Source organism: Eleutherodactylus coqui, chromosome 8 (genome assembly GCF_035609145.1).
Source record: "Eleutherodactylus coqui strain aEleCoq1 chromosome 8, aEleCoq1.hap1, whole genome shotgun sequence".
Classification (NCBI taxonomy): Eukaryota; Metazoa; Chordata; class Amphibia; order Anura; family Eleutherodactylidae; genus Eleutherodactylus; species Eleutherodactylus coqui.
Genome location: NC_089844.1, coordinates 148,451,918 through 148,468,237, shown reverse-complemented (window position 1 = coordinate 148,468,237; position 16,320 = coordinate 148,451,918). Strand labels below are relative to the sequence as shown.

At 52.4% G+C, this 16,320-nt stretch overlaps 1 protein-coding gene across 1 annotated transcript; it reads left to right on the top strand.

The window, feature by feature from the left end:
• Positions 1-328: 328 nt before the first annotated feature.
• Positions 329-14,247, top strand: ALKBH5 (alkB homolog 5, RNA demethylase). Its single transcript, XM_066576669.1, has 4 exons — positions 329-1,188; positions 5,994-6,074; positions 9,043-9,183; positions 13,425-14,247. Exons 1-4 carry the CDS (start codon positions 473-475, stop codon positions 13,609-13,611), a joined length of 1,125 nt encoding a protein of 374 aa, XP_066432766.1. The 5' UTR covers positions 329-472; the 3' UTR covers positions 13,612-14,247.
• The last annotated feature ends 2,073 nt before the right edge of the window (positions 14,248-16,320 follow it).

The following is a 16,320-nucleotide window of genomic DNA, read 5'->3' as shown; positions in this document are numbered from 1 at the left end:
GATACTCCACGCCTTCGCAAACGTTACTCCAGTCACGTCGACACTATTTGTGCAGCACCAAAACAAAAGGTGCCCCGGGCGCCTGCTCCTAAACATACATTTCTTGAGCTTCCAGTCTTCAAAAAATAGTGAAATGAGTGACTTAGAACGGCGTCCGACGACTCGCTGTGCGGCATTTGCTAGTCCTACGCGCGCTCAGAAGTTGTTAAACATCAGCAAACGTACAGGCACTATCGTAGCCACCCCCTTTTCGCTGGGTCTTCCTGTCGCTTGCCGCGTCACACCGTCGCCCCTCCTACTATCGTGATTGGCATGCGGCTAGACCAATCGTAGAGAAGAAGCCCTCAGACCGGGCCTGTCACAGCGGCGGGCAGCCTGCGCAGCGAGAGCCGCTTCTTCGGTTGTGTGAATGGAAGCGTCCGCCTGACTGACTGCCTCCTCGGCCATGCCCGTCTCCAGTCCCGGCTGAGCCATGTCCTCGAGCAGTTACACCGACCTGCGGGAGAAGCTGCAGTCTCTGTCCCGGGAGCCCCCGCCTCCTGCTCCGCAACAGCCGCCGTCACCACCACCACCGCCGCCGCCGTCGAGCATGAAGAAGCGCAAGCAGCCGGCGTCGGACACGGAGGAGGAGGGCGCCGCGTCGGAGCCGGAGGAGGAAGAGGCCCGTAAGGTGCGCTCCGGCATCCGGCAGCTGCGGCTCTTCTCCCCGGAGGAGTGCTCCCGCATCGAGGCCCGGATAGACGAGGTGGTGTCCCGCGCCGAGAAGGGGCTGTACCGGGAGCACACGGTGGACCGCGCGCCGCTGCGCAACAAGTACTTCTTCGGCGAGGGCTACACGTACGGGGCGCAGCTGCAGAAGCGGGGCCCGGGCCAGGAGCGGCTGTACCCCCGCGGCCAGGTGGACGACATCCCGGACTGGGTGCACGAGCTGGTGATCCGGCGGCTGGTGGAGCGCCGCCTCATCCCGGACGGCTTCGTCAACAGCGCCGTCATCAACGACTACCAGCCGGGCGGCTGCATCGTGTCGCACGTGGACCCCATCCACATCTTCGAGCGGCCGATCGTCTCCGTCTCCTTCTTCAGCGACTCGGCGCTCTGCTTCGGCTGCAAGTTCCAGTTCAAGCCGATCCGGGTGTCCGAGCCCGTGCTGCTGCTGCCGGTGCGGAGGGGCAGCGTCACCGTGCTCAGGTAACTGCTGCTGGGACTTGTGGTGCCTCTCTGCCCACTGGATGGGACGTGTAGTTCTACGTGCTTCCTCTCCGCTGGCTGGGACTTGTAGTACTCCCATCTGCTCCATCTGTGTGTCTCCTAGTTATAGGTCTGCCACCTGTTTCCTCTTCCCGCTGGCTGGGACTTGTAGTACTCCTCACATTGTCTGCATCCGACTGGGACTTGTAGTTCTACCTGTTTCCTTTCTACTGGCTGGGACTTGTAGTACTCCCCACACTGCATCCATCTGGCTGGGACTTGTAGTACTCCTCGCATTGCCTCCCTCTAGCTGGCTGGGACTTGTAGTACTCCTCGCATTGCCTCCCTCTAGCTGGCTGGGACTTGTAGTACTCCTCCCCACCCTGTCTGTCCTCTTCCCACTAGCTGGGACTTGTAGTACTCCCCACACTGCATCCATCTGGCTGGGACTTGTAGTCCTACATGTTGACTGGGTCTTGTGGTACTCCCATCTCCTCAACCTGTCTGCCATCTGTTTCTTCCCGCTGGCTGGGACTTGTAGTGCTCCTCACATTGCTTCCTCCTTGCTGGCTGCGACTTATTGTTCGCTCCCCCTCCCCCATTCTGGTATTTGTGGTCCCCCTGAACACTCCTACCATCCTCCCCCTCGATGCCTGGGACTTGTAGTCCCTCTGAAGCTCCCCCTTATATCTGTATACTAACTGGGACGTATGGAGCCATTGAACACCCTTCCTCTGCTGGCTGGGACTTGTGGTCCTTGTGAACCTCCACCTCATAGACTGGGACAGTATGTACTACTGAACACCCCGGCTTCCCTCCTCTCTGGCTGGGACTTGTGGTTCCTCGGGTCATGTGCATCCATTTCTTAAAGGGGGTGTCCCGTCATGGCTGGGGTGGTCCGCTGGTTGTCCCTGCTGGGCGCTGCTCCCACGGCTCTGGTTGCGGTGGGCAGGAGCTGTGGGAGCGCTGCGGGGCGCTCAGGGAAGAGCTGCCATGGAACATCTTAGAGACCCTCCAATCCTGGAACAAAGATGGCCGCCGCGGTTCCCGGCTATCTAATGTGCGCCATACAGGGGGATAAAACGAACAATAAGCGCCCACCTTCTCCGCTCTGTCCGGCCGCATCGCTGATCACCCTTCACACAGGTACAAGCCAGCGATTGTCTTAGGTTTTGAAGAATAATGTAGCAGCCCCCGGGGATGTGGCCGTCAGACGGTCGGGGGGCGCGGCCGCCATCTTTATGTCCTGGACTGCAGGTTGGTGCCGCGGCCTCTCACCCCCGCTGCCCGGCTTCCACAATGCTGCTGTAGTCAGACAGCGGAGCGCGGACTGTACAAGGGAGGCTCCCGCCCTGTCGGGGGTCACAACTGTGACGGGCCCCCCTGAGCAGAGATGGATGCAGCCGGGGTACAGGGTCATGTATGGAGTGGGCTGTCCGGTACATCACCCCGCCTGAAGCTTCCCATCGCGTTGCTATGGAAGGCGCCGGCCCCGTCTCCACAAGCGGAGAATCATTGCTATTCACCTGCCGGCTCCTGCGGCGGCGATCGCCGTGGGATGCCACAACGCCCGTGGGCAGGGGGCCTTATGCTCTACAGCACGGATGAAGGAACAGCATGTACTGCTACAGCACAGTGGAGATAAGCGGCAGCGGATGTATCTGGCAGCCGCTTATCTCCTTAGGGGCGCTCGGGGTCGGTCATCATGAAATCCATCAGGCCTGTATCTCGTTTCCTCTATAGACACGGAGTTCTCCAGCCTGTCGTCTATAAGAGCTGGCGAGCCACAGCTCCCAGCATGCCCTCCCAGCAGCAGGTTGTCTGACCCCTCGGCTAGTGACCTATAACAGGACTGATGAAACAGTCTCCTGTGGTGTCAGTGACTTGGCCCGCTGCCCCCTGCCTGTGGGTGAGGGGAGGGCACATGATGTATGTTCCAGGTGACGGGTGCTGCAGCTGGCGTGTGCCCGAGCCTCCAGGTCAGGGCATCTGCCAGTCTGATAACCCACGGGGCGAGGGCACCTTCCTGGCCGATCATTATCATAACCTGCCAGGTCGTATTACTGCGCAATGACCTTATTAGCGGTTATGTAATCCGGGGCGCGCTAATTAGTCTCTAAGCCGGGATTATATTTAGATTTTATTTACTTTTGCCCTCCTGGCATGAACGAGAACTGGACCGCCTGCCCGGGTAGCCGGGTCTACCGGGACTTCTCAGCCGCCTCATCAGAACTGCGTGTTGTGTGCAGCTGGTGTATTCCTCCCCCAAAGGCTGTAATCCGGCATCGTCTTACACTGTGATGGTGGGGGGAGATGTGGCGGGCACTGGCATCGGTCCACTGGAGGACCTTACATGGGACACTTCCCCCCCCCCCCCCCCCCCCCCCCCCCCTTATTACAGCCCCCGACCCTCACTATTGAGATTCTCCCCGTGACCCCAGAGTGCAGCATAAAATCAGGTGACCAGTTCTCCGTGGATCAGTTTGTGTGAGTCCACATTAGATGGGAAGATCCAGCGATCTGAGGGACTTCCAGCGAGGTCCGGTCATCAGTGCTGGACTAGCCGGGGCCGGGATGGCACTGCCAACCGTGTGGGGTTTTATTATGTAATTGTGTGGGGAGAATGGCGTGATAGAGGAAGAACGTCCAGCAAAGGGGGATCCTGTGGGGAAAAATGACTCAGCACTGAAAGGGGTCAGCGGAGGATGTCAGGAATCGTTCTGACCAACAGGCGCTGCGCAGTCAGGAGCGGCCGAATACAACGCTGGGGCTCCGACTAACGTCCGAATGTACAACTCGCTGCTCCTTGGCACGGATGGGCTATAACAGCAGACGACCAGCTCCAGCGCCATTGTGTGTGAGAGAAAGCTGAGGGTCTAGGGGGCAAAAGAGCGTAAAAATTGTATCACTGAGCAGCGGAAAAACATCTCCTGGTCAGATGGATCCAGATTTATGTTGCTGATGGGAGGTCAGAATTTGGCACAAGCAGCATGAACCGATGACCCCTTCCTGTCTGCTGATCAGCACATGTCAGCAGCTCCATCTAATGTGCAGCTCTACAAGAAGCTTCCTGTCCGCAGGGGCCGGTATTCCTGTATAACAATTTAATCACCTGGAATCTATGCCGCAGTGATCTGCTGCAGCCATGAATGCCTCAGGAGGTCTGCGTGTTACTACAAGGGGGTCTAATAAAGGGGCCGTTCTCTGTATGTAGAGCGGTGCTGCTGCCAGTGGGGGGCCTTCAGGATCTCCCCTCCAACTACAGGTTACACTCGGGGGTCTCTTCCTGTGTGTTTGGGGTCCTGGCCATATTACCTGGGGTCATGGCATTGTTACTTGGTGTATGTTTAGGATGCGGACGCCCCGGGGCCCCACTTCACCGTGGTTTCCATTTCGGGAAGCACTTGTGACTCATCAGTGTCCGTAATAGGAAGGTTGTTTGCATGAAATCGGATCTTCAGCCTTGGTGCCAGTTTAAGGAGCAGGATGTGAATTTGCGCCATGTATGTAACACGTGTGCATGATGATCACCCGCACAGATCATTCCTGTGCAGCGCCGGGAAAGGAAACCGCACAACCAGCTGCTCCCTACTGCGTCGTATTATATACGGGACTGGGCAAAAGGGAAACTGCTTAAATAGCACTTCCATGTTATATCTATAATCGCTTCCTTAAAGTGACCCTCCAGGCCTGGACAAACAAAGATGGCTGCCGCAGCTTCTGTCTACCTGACAGTGTAGTAAACGACACCCGCTGTGACTGACCAGTGCTGCCCACATGAGCCGTACTGACCAATCGGAACACATCCAGTGTCTCGGGCAGGGAACACTCTTGCGTATTTTGGCTCCGTGTGTGTGTCCATAACGGGATGTGCGTCCATAGCGGGATGTGCGTCCCGGTCTGATTGTGGGTCTCCTGCCACAAACGCCCAGCATCGTACATTCCTGCCCACCCGGGATACCTGCAGCCCGACCGGGACGCACTGATGTATTACAAACGTGAACATGGAGCCGTAATACACAAGTCTGTGCCCGGCCTTGTGCAGTAGCATGCGTCACTAGCCTATCAGGTAGTTGGCAGCGGTGCGGCCATCTGTGCCCGCGCCCGGAGGGTCGCTTTAAGCTGTCTGACAACATATGTCCGCAGTCGGGCCGTTCCTGACGGGATAGACTAAGGGAGCCTCTATTGTTGGGTTTGGGGGTAGCATGCTCTAGTATAAGAGGGGGTTGTGGGAAATGTGGCCGACCAGCCGCCTCCTCTGAAGTAGCCCGGTCGCCGTATCCTCCTTGCGTTCCACAGTCCTAAATCTGACTGGTCAGAGATGGTAATCGGGCGTTGTGGAGTCTCTGCAGCCGCTTATCTCCCCACTACAACATGCACTTTATTGCTACAATGGTTACTCTTAGCCTCTATATGGCCATCCTATATATGTATTTTCTTATATGCTAACTATTCTCTGTTATCAGCCACTGAGATGACTAAGTGTATAGGGGGACTCTTACATGGGACACCCATTGTTTCTGCGCTTTCACAAAGGAGCGATCAGTTGCTCAGTGAATGGAGGTGGCGCGCCAGAGATCTCTTCCGTCCCCCGCCTCCATGAGTGACTGTCTGTTCACACGGGGCGAGAAGTCGCTTTGTTTCTGTGCGCCGGCGACTGAGCCACTCCTCGCTCAGCATTTACATGGGACAGCTATCAATATCGCTCTGTGACTTCAGCGGCCAGTCGGCCCATGTAAAGTACCTTGTTACTGTGTCGCCATATAGAGCTGCAGCTTTGGCTCACTGTGTCTCTCTTCTTGCAGTGGATACGCCGCGGATGAGATCACGCATTGCATCAGACCCCAGGACATAAAGGAGCGGCGGGCCGTCATCATACTTAGGAAGTAAGTTAACAGCCTGGAAGGTGAAGAGTTCTGTAAATGTTAGTTTGGTGGCGCAGTGGGGCTCTCACTCAGGGCAGATGGCTGGTTGGTGCCCTTCCTGCCACCTGGGTTGCCCCAAGCTATGCTGCTACATGCCACGTATGATACTTGGAGGGCATTGAGGTGAGCATGGCATCACATACGGAGTCCTGGCAGATGAACAGAACAATAGGAATTTCCCCTCAGGCAGTTGTTATATGTGGTGTGAAATGCGCCAGCCACGTGAGGAGGGTTACACATCCTGCTGCCACTCTCCAATCCTGGCGCCGCTCTGCGGGAACACTCATACATCGGGAGGATTATTCATTATCTATAGGAACTTATATCGAGCTCTTGCATTGCAGGAATGTCCACATAGGGGAATGTCCAGAAAGGGGAAGTCCACATAGATTTACTTACCACTTCCTGCCCAGAAGCTTTGCCCTCCCCTGTTCCTTACCTGGCATGGGTCAACTGGACGTTTAGTCTATGGGTATACTTTTATTTTAAGGCCACATGTGGTACTAGAAAAGTCTGTGGTGCAACGTATTCTTTTTGTATAGTCTGTGGGTAGTCTGAAATATTGCCGAACGACTTCCTTTAACCAGTTTCTCTCTATACTATTCCATACCACAGGTGAGGGATAAGTAACATTTTTCTCCTGATCCCACAATTGCAGTTTTTCAGCCATACATGCTCTGTATAAACTACCAACACGCATCTAATGGCTGTCCGTTCCTGGGGGGGCCGGGCCGGTCTGTCCCCCACTCGTTCCACCAAACCGCACCTCTAGGGCTGGAGATGCTGTGTGTACCGAATAGGCACACGTGTATGACATCTCTGAGGCTGACAAAGGGCAAGTCGCTGTGTATGCACTTGGTCCCGAGTGTGTGGTGCATGCACAGTGTCTACAGTCCTCATGGAAGGGGTGTTGGGTTTAGGCTCGATGAGGGGTAAAGAGTCCAGACCTGTCCCAGGGATGGGGAATGAATGAAACGGCTGCGCTGTATCTGACAGACTAGTTGCTAGGGGTGCAGTACCTAACAATGTGTCAGGCAGCGAGTCCCTAGCAACTAGACTGTCTTACCCCTTTAAGGGCTAAGCCTAGTAAATTTACAGTACAGCACAGGATTAAAGCTCCTCCAATCGATCAGGTCATCAGCTGTCACACGGCCGAAGACCTGGGGGAGAAGGCAGAAGCAGTTTTTAACCGCTGCTGCCTTCTCCTTTCCCAGGTACATAACACTCAATGAACGCTATGTAGTGCTGTGAGAAAGCGTCAATCACATGACTCCCGAGTGCCCCCTGCTGTGACAGTACTGCAGGGTCCTAGTAGACCCAGATCCTCTCTGTTAGTGACTGTCACTACAGGGGATGTTACTGGGGCTCCTATGGATGCCGGAAATTACAATGCAAAAGTGTAAGGGCTTTTTTATTTTTTTTTTATTTTAATGTGAATGACCTCCAGAAGTCTGGGGAAAAACGCAGCAAAAACTGATGGCTGGAAAAACAAAAAACAGCAAAAACATCACATGTAAAATGTCCGGTCCTTTTAGGACAGAAGCCCCCTGTTTCTTAGGGGGTTAAATTACACAGCAGAATTACTACTGAACCGGGCAGAGAGTATCTTAGTGCAACTGTTACCCCTCCCCCAGAAGTCATCAGAAGGAAGCTTTCTCTTATGTGCGGGCATGGAGGCTCTAGTACCCTGTTGTACCGCCTCTACCTTGGATACAAGATATGATTCCCCCGGGCATGGAGGCTCTAGTACCCTATTGTACCGCCTCTAGCTTGGATACAAGATGTGATAAAGGTGGGCAGCTACAGAAGTGTGACAATGTTGTGGGGGCTCCTGTGACCCCCTTGTGTGTGCAGCCGAGCATTATCCTGCCAGAAGTCGCCATGAGAGGAACACATGTGGCTGCTGGATGTCCCTTGTTCCACTACTGGGGGGGAGGGGGGGAGAGACTAACTGTTGTATACGACGGCGCGCCCCCCCCCCCCCCCCCCCCCCAGATCATCACACCAGCAGGGGGCAGTGTGCCACTCCACAGCAAAGGCAGGATTGAGGTGCTCACTCGAAGTTTTCCAGACACGAACACGTGAGTGCTTCACTCCTGCCTTTGCTGTGGAGCAGCACACTGCCCCCTGCTGGTGTGGTGGTCTGGGGGGGCATCATATGTCATCAGCACCCAAACTAAATCTTGGTTCCTCACTGAAAACAACCCTGTTCCACTGTAGCGCCCAGCTTTGTCCTTGACACCACTGCAAACAGGTGATAGTGATGGGGGTCGAAGGCTGTACATGTAATGGGTCATTGCACACAAGGAGCCTCAGAGCTTTTATAGGACCACAGGGGAATCCCTCTTATGGCCCCAGGTGGTAAGACCGTTCATCTAATCACCACAACTCTCATCGTTTACATATCTGCCTGATGTCCCATTTACACGGGGCATGCGGTCGGTGAACGGTGCCTGACTGCACCCCAATGCTGCTCGCTCCTGTGCTGTTACAGAAGTGAAGGACTGATGATTACACAGACCGGCGTGTCGTTCGGTTGCCACACATGTTTACACGGGGAGCGTGGGAATCTGACGGCTTCTAAAGGAGGATTCTCCCACGTGAATGACCCTGAAGATGAAGCTGCATGCAGAGCAGCAAAATGACAACTTGTAGGGGTGGGATTTCTGACAGTGTGATCTGCATTGGGATATATTGGAGTGTTGTGGAACCTTCGCCCCTTATCCTGAGGCCTGAACACGGTGCAGATTGCAGCTAAAACTGTCATAAACGTTACGTAGAAGTATCCTTTAGCTCTTTAGCCCTAGAAGCCGAAAGCCACTTGTTGTTGTGTCATTGTTGGGCTGCTGCCCCTAGAGCGTGTTCTCTCCTAGACAGACCTGCTAGCATGGGGAACCTCCTGAGTGACTCCTTTCTTTATACCTTACAGAACAAGGACAGAAGCTCCGCGGCTGGAATCCAAGTCCCTGAGCAGCAGTTATCACCCCGAGAGGTTATCTGGCAGTAACAGGCAACATATCCTGAAACCAAAGCGGTCCCACCGCAAGGCTGACCCGGACGCAGCTCACCGGTAAGTGGCCACACGTGTCCGAGCCTTGCTCAGGCCATACAGTCTCCTATAATACCGCGCCTGTAGAAGCGTATGGGGCCCCGCCGTATCACTGATTTACCGTAGAGGCGGTTGTTTTTTTACCTGTTGGCTTTTGCATGGAGCTGACCGTTTAGGTCTTGTTCACACAGTGGGGTTCAGATGCAGATCCCACCCTGACGTCTGTCGGTCCGCATTACTTTACCATTCTATTGAATGCAGTAAAAATCTGTGTCAAACGTTGTGGATTCTGACATCTGCATTATAGATGCCAACGACTTGACGTGGCGCTTCTAGGTACAGTGTCCATGAGCAAGCTCTGTTCAGCTGCCACATGCGGGTTTGCCACGTTGACGGGTGAGGTCCACGGTCCGATCTGCGCCTCTGAGGTTTTTTTGCAGAAGGGCTGTCATGTCTAGGGTGAAGAGATCTGCTGAGGATCTAACTGTTTAGATCCCCATGTGAAGAAGACGGTTCCTCTGGACACTAGATAGGGCATTGTTTCTAGGGGTGAATATAGACCATGGCGGTATATGAAGGCATCGTAGCGCACCTGCTGCCTGTAGTACAGCGCTCTGCGCACCAGATCTTCTATAGGTCTCACCTTCCAAATTCAGAGGAAATGTAATATTAACGCTCAATAACATTCTGATTCATCGGGCGTGGATACTGTCTGCGCCTGCTGGCTCTTTGACTTGTAGTGGAGCGTGAATTTAACCCCCTGACTATTTGTGTTGCAGTACGGTGCAGGCAGGCGTCCGCAGGGTATGTGCTCCCTACTGTTGTGGCGCTGTGGTTGTCCGTGTGATCAAGGGCCGGACTGTGGCTTTAATAGACAGCTGCTCTAATGTCGGAGACCTGAGACCCCTCCAAGCTCCTGCTTTACCCCTTGTATGCTGCAATTAAACATACAATATTGCACCTTGTAAGTGGAAAGCAAAGGACTGGACCTTATGTCACAGCGGCATCCTGCGACTTGATCTATAGACAGACCGCGCAGGCTCTATTGAAGAACATGAGACCTGTTGTCGGGGGGGGGGGGGTACGCTGTATGCCGTAACGGCCTGTTTATAAGGCTTGTGTATGTGCCAGTACATGTATGATGGGAAATGATAGAAGGTCCATTACGGTATAATGTAAAAAGTTTAAACCCAACCACAAACAAAATATCTTGGCCTAATCCTGTTACTCTAAGGCTGGGCTCCCACAACCGTATTGGAATTGCATATTACGCAGGCTGTCCTAGGCAATCGATCACACAGTTCTGCTCACACTAGCATTTCGGAATTGCCTAATTGGCGAGCGCAAAATAGAACACGGCATGTTCTATTTTGCTGTGTATATACGTGAGCGTTCCCATTGTTCTCTATTGTCTTGTGTAATGGTGTATGGGCTGCGGGTATAAGAGTCATCGCTAAGCGGCGGCCCAGGAAGTATAAGCAGTAAAGTGTGCGGCACATGACCGCCTGTGAGGACGCAGTACAATTTCACCGCTGTGTGCAGGGTCATGGCTGGTACACAGCTGTAAGATGCCCCGTGGTGTGTTACACTTCCGGCTATGTGAGCCCAGCCTAAGACAGAAGGTTACCAGGTGTTAGAAGAACATGGCTGTGTTCGATAAGGGCGCAGAACGTAATGGGTCGCTCGAGTAATAATACCGTAAATGGACAACTTTCTGGGCATTAAAAAAATCTAATGCAAACTGGTGTTTATAATGATTGGGGGGACAATGCCCTGTCCATCCGGGGTGATGGGTGATATGGTGTTATGATGCTTTTAAGCCTTCTCATTGTACGTTTGACTGCCCTGAACTACGTGGCGCAGTCCCATAGCACTGATGGAGTGCCCTCTGCCCACCAGCGGCTGCTTAATGCTGACCACAGAGTAAACCTCCAATCGGGGCAACATGTATGTGCTCTCCCGAAACGACTTCAACAAGACACAAAGCCGTATCACATAACCAGAAGTGTGTTCTAGGATGATTATAATATTTAGGGTGATCAAAATTTAGTTCCTAATGTATATGTTACACATAGAGGGTAATGGGCCGGCTGCACACGGGCAGATCTGCATTGTGGAGTCTGGAGCACAGTCTGCCTCTGGACTCTGCAGCAAATACCGCCCATAACATGCTATTGAAATACGCTTTTTCCTCTACACTGGCGGAAATCAACTCTACTCCCCCCTCGGACTAAAGATCGCAGCATGTTCCACACGGACGGCTTCCATCGAAGTCAATGGAGGCTGCCCGTCCACAATGACTTTGCGCAAAGGTCACGGCAATTATGTGGGAAAAGCAGAGCTTTAAAAAAAAAAAAAAATCTGTACTGTGCATGTCTGACGGTTCGCCATGTGGACCATCTGCAGTACAGAGACCTCAGAAAGGCGGGTATGTGCGGGTGCCAGCTGGGCTCGGGTTCTGATTCCGTATGCAGAATCCAGTGCTCATCAGAGACTTAAAGGGGTTGTCCCGCGAAACAAAGTGGGTCTATACACTTCCGTATGGCCATATTAATGCACTTTGTAATGTACATCGTGCATTAATTATGAGCCATACAGAAGTTATTCACTTACCTGTTCCGTTGCTAGCGTCCTCGTCGCCATGGTGCCGTCTAATCTTCAGCGTCTAATCGCCCGATTAGACGCGCTTGCGCAGTCTGGTCTTCTCCCTTCTGAATGGGGCCGCTCGTGCCAGAGAGCTGCTCCTCGTAGCTCCGCCCCGTCACGTGCCGATTCCAGCCAATCAGGAGGCTGGAATCGGCAATGGACCGCACAGAAGTCCTGCGGTTCACCGTGGGTGAAGATCCCGGCGGCCATCTTCGCAAGGTAAGTAAGAAGTCACCGGAGCGCGGGGATTCGGGTAAGTACTATCCGTTTTGTTTTTTTTAAACCCCTGCATCGGGTTTGTCTCGCACCGAACGGGGGGGGGGCTATTGAAAAAAAACAAAAACCCCCGTTTCGGCACGGGACAACCCCTTTAAGTTTTCAAAAGTCTTTAAGACGTTGCCCCATCTCATTGTGTCATGGATGAGGTGAGAAACCCATTGCTGTTTCGGGACCAGCGCCCCAGGAGTTAAGGAGACGGCAGAAGTTCTACTTTGTTTAACGCCAGGCGAGGTGGTTGAGTTTCTCATTTTACCTGTGAGATGCTGATATGGGACAACCAGTGTGAGGATACATTCACACACAGCAGAAATGATATGGGTTTTCCACAATGGAAAGCTTGCACTAAAATTTGTGTTTCCTCATCAAAAACTGCTGACAATAGGGCAGCTGTCTATTAACCCTTTCCAATCCACTGATGTCTGAAGACATTCTAATTGAAGCCTGTACAGCTCCGATGTCGGAAGATGTCCGGCAGGGTATTCTTACTGTAGATTACTGACTGCTCTGTTGGGGGGCCTCTCCAGCATGTCACATATTGCAGTACTGGCTATAGACAGCAGATGGTGCCATTGTATAATGGCAGAAAGAGAGAGCCCCCTAGGAAACCCTGAATCCAAAATTGGGTTGCAAAGGGTTAAAGCCGCAGTCCGGCCCTTGATCACACGGACAGAGTGCCACAACGGTACAGAGCAGATTCCCTGCGGGCTCCTGTTTGCACCGTGCTGCAACACAAATAGTCAGGGGGTTAAATTCACGCTCCACTGAGTCAGAAGAACCGCCAGGCGCACACAGTATCCACACTATTGGTGCTGGTCTGCAGCTGAGGGGCTGAAGTCTTGCTGTGGTTCTGCACCAATGCTGCAGGTTGGGATGCAGCTTTACTACTGTGGAAAATCCCCACTATTTGTGTTTGTGTGACCGTACCCTAAAGGTGTATGCCAGTTATATCACAGGGTGGGGGACTGCTGAGACCTCCACTAATGGGAGGAGGTCCCATGTCTCCTTGTGTTACAGGCAGTGGACAGATTGGCTGAGCATGGATTGGCCACGCTGTTCATTCCCAGTCATGTAGAGGCGCAGACCCCCATTCTGGTGATCGATGGAGGTCTCAGCAGTCAAACCCCTGCCAGTCACATATTTATCCCCTATTCTGTGGATGGGGGGGGGGGGGAGGGGATAACTTTTTTACCATTTTATTTATTTTTAGCCAGTAATTTTAGCTGCTGCTGTGTGAATGAGGACGGTTTATATCCCATCAGAGGTCTTCATAATGGTAAGGAACAGAGAATGTGATCCCATGCTGTATCTGATCCCCCTCCTGCCTTTTTCTCCCACAGACCTCGCGTTCTCGAAATGGATAAAGAGGAGAACAGAAGGTCCGTGCTTTTACCAAAACCGAGGAGACGAAGCAACTTCAGCTCTGAGAACTATTGGCGGAGGCCTTACGATTATGTGGACAGCTATACAGATACGGGTGAGGATGAGGATAGCCCGGCCCGCAAAGTAAAAATGAGGCGACATTGAGACCGCTCTTCCAAGGACTCAACCCCCTGCTCGGTGGACCGTGGAACTTCATATATAATTTTTTTTTCCTTTCCTTGTCCACCACGGCTGCATTGGAAGGCCCAGTCCTTTTCTGTTCTCCAAATCAACGCACCATGTTCTGGATCCAGTCTCGCTGTCCGGCTTGTGTTCCTTTTATTTGTATCTGGGTCTGCAGCGCTCCCATGAGACTGTCCCAGGCGTCGGCGCTGGAGTGTTGGTCTGTGCCCTTGGAAGGAGACCTACACCCAAAGCTGTTTGGTTGACGACGTTTCCGTATTTTATTTAGCAGGTTTTTTTTCTTTGTTTTTGTTTTTTTCTGTCCCAGAATCTAGGAGAGAAGAATCTGAGGAGTCACAGATCACGATGAGGCACCAGTTGGTGCGAGCACCGTCCTCTGAGGTGGCTGCGGCCGCCATGTCACCCTCTCTTCCCCCTTCTTAAATTGTTAGGAATCGTCTTCAATGTTTTTCAAATGATTAAATGTTACCGAGAAATCCAGATGTTTTATTTCTAGCGATATAAGCACTAATAATAAAGTATAAGAGCAGATTTCTTTTATTCTGTACCGCCTCCGGTTGTCTGTAAATTATCCAATTAAATTCTGTTTTGCTGAAATCATTTAGATCCTGTTTATATGAGCGATGCCAGGACCCTGCAGGGCAGATCACTTGTGCCAGTGTGAGGACTAAAAGGGTTCAATATACACTTTCCCACCCCTAGAAGTTGTTATTTTTGCTGTAAATCTCAACATGTAATTACATCTCAGATGTACGAATGAGTAGTTGTGGTGTGATTAGATGAACGGTCACCTGAGGCCCTAAAAGTAGTTCTTGGGTCATCAGCAATTGATCAAGAGCGGTCCATCAGCTGATCGTCTCTCACACTGTCGGTACATCAAATGGTCATGGCAGGAACTGACACTTCCTGCTTCACTTACGGTGAGGTGTTCCAATCCACCGTCTCCTGTTGCTGAACTACTGCTGCCCTATCCAAAGGATAGGTGATCAGTTCAAAAAGCCTGGAATACCCCTTTAAGTAGACCATAGGCTCTGAGCAGTTCCCAATATTTCTGCCCCCTTCCCATGCTGTGTATATAGTAAATGCCCCTCTGTGCTAGCATTTAAAGGAATTTTCTGACAGGCAGTAAAATGTGGTCTGGGGAGGGCGCAAAATAACAATCATTCACTGGTCAATCCATTCCTGGTGCTTTTGTGCTGTTCCTCCACTGTCTCTCAGTCATGTGACCTTGCATGTAAAGGACCTTCTGCAGGTCCGGTGACTCATTACAGTGTGGTTTTTATTATATTTTACTGTGAAAACGGCAACCAAATTGCTTTGTGCATCAACTCTTTGGATTGGGGTCTATTTGAGCAAGTGCTTCTCATTGGAGTTTGTGTGTTTTGCAGCAAGCACAATCTAGCTGCCATGTGCAGCAAGCTTGTGAGCGACCAGGAGTCCCAGGGATTCCCGATCACCCATGGCGCCTATGTCGTAATCGGACATTGATGGTGCGGCTGCTGCTCCCCTTCTCTATAGACAGCTTGTTTACGTCCTAATTGCACCTACGTCATGCAGTTAGTACATACAGAGCCGTCCACAGCACAGGCTGTGTTTGCTGCGGGCTCAGGAGCCAAGCCCGCTCCATACAGGGTGGGTATTGGCTTTCTCTGACAGCCGACACCTGCCTGCAACAGCGGGATCCGAAAACTGTGATCACAGCTGTTAACCCTTTAAAAGCCCCAGTCAGTTCTGACAGATTACTATACAAGTCTATGGAAGAATGTGCGCACAGGACTCGGAAAGTAGTCAGGTTCTCGTTCAGCGTGCAGATTTTACAGACGGCCACCGTGGGAACCAGGAAGCAGGTGAGTGTAAAAAGTGCGGCACTGCGCTCTGTCGCCTGGCCTAATGACAGCAAAAAATGATAGAAGATGTTTAATCTGTTAGGTAACATTTTTGCAAAAATCCAGTACAAATTATCCATCATAGGTCGTGGCCCTTTCCCAAAAGGGCCACAGCTTCACCACACAAGCACCATGGTGCCCCTCTCTGTTCCACAGCGCCAACACACTTCAGTCACTGCAGGGAACGGGGCATGAAGACAGCTGGGTATCTGTACCATCTCATCATGATCTTGTAGGGTTTTTTTTTTTCCTGGGCGGCACAGGCGATAGATAATTTATAGGTAAAGATGAACACCTTCTGCTGTATTGTAAATCCTAACACCTGTTCGCAGGCCCACTTAAAGCGAGGTTCAGCAGTATAGGTCTCACTGATCAATAAACTGTAAACCGGAGAGAGCCCGCCTGCAGACGGGCGGGTCGGATCTGGCGGTGAGGATTCTCGCCGCGGGACCTGACCCGAGCGCCTGCAGGGACCAGCGCGTACTCACCTGCACCCGCTCCCTCCCCCTGAGTGGTGAGAAAGGAGTGTGATTGGTAAAACTCCAACCAAGAGAGGCCACCCTCACTGAATATACTCCTTTTAATTCTTGGAATGACTGGAATGGAGAGCCATTTAGTACCTGGCGCACCCGCCGCTCTTCACTTGCCTCCCATCCCAAAAAGTACCTGTGTATTTCCTGGCAGTGTAAGGGGGCCATCAGCCTGTGATATCTGCTGTCTTATCCTTAGATCCTATAACCAAAGTTAGTTGGGGGTGAGGACCCGGGCCCTCTTGCACGGTCTA

Coding starts and splice junctions, on each gene's coding strand:
- ALKBH5 (XM_066576669.1), top strand. CDS start 473: ATGTCCTCGAGCAGTTACACCGACCTGCGGGAGAAGCTGCAGTCTCTG. Junction 6,075..9,042: donor GCCGTCATCATACTTAGGAA/GTAAGTTAACAG, acceptor TATACCTTACAG/AACAAGGACAGAAGCTCCGC. Junction 9,184..13,424: donor GACCCGGACGCAGCTCACCG/GTAAGTGGCCAC, acceptor TTTCTCCCACAG/ACCTCGCGTTCTCGAAATGG.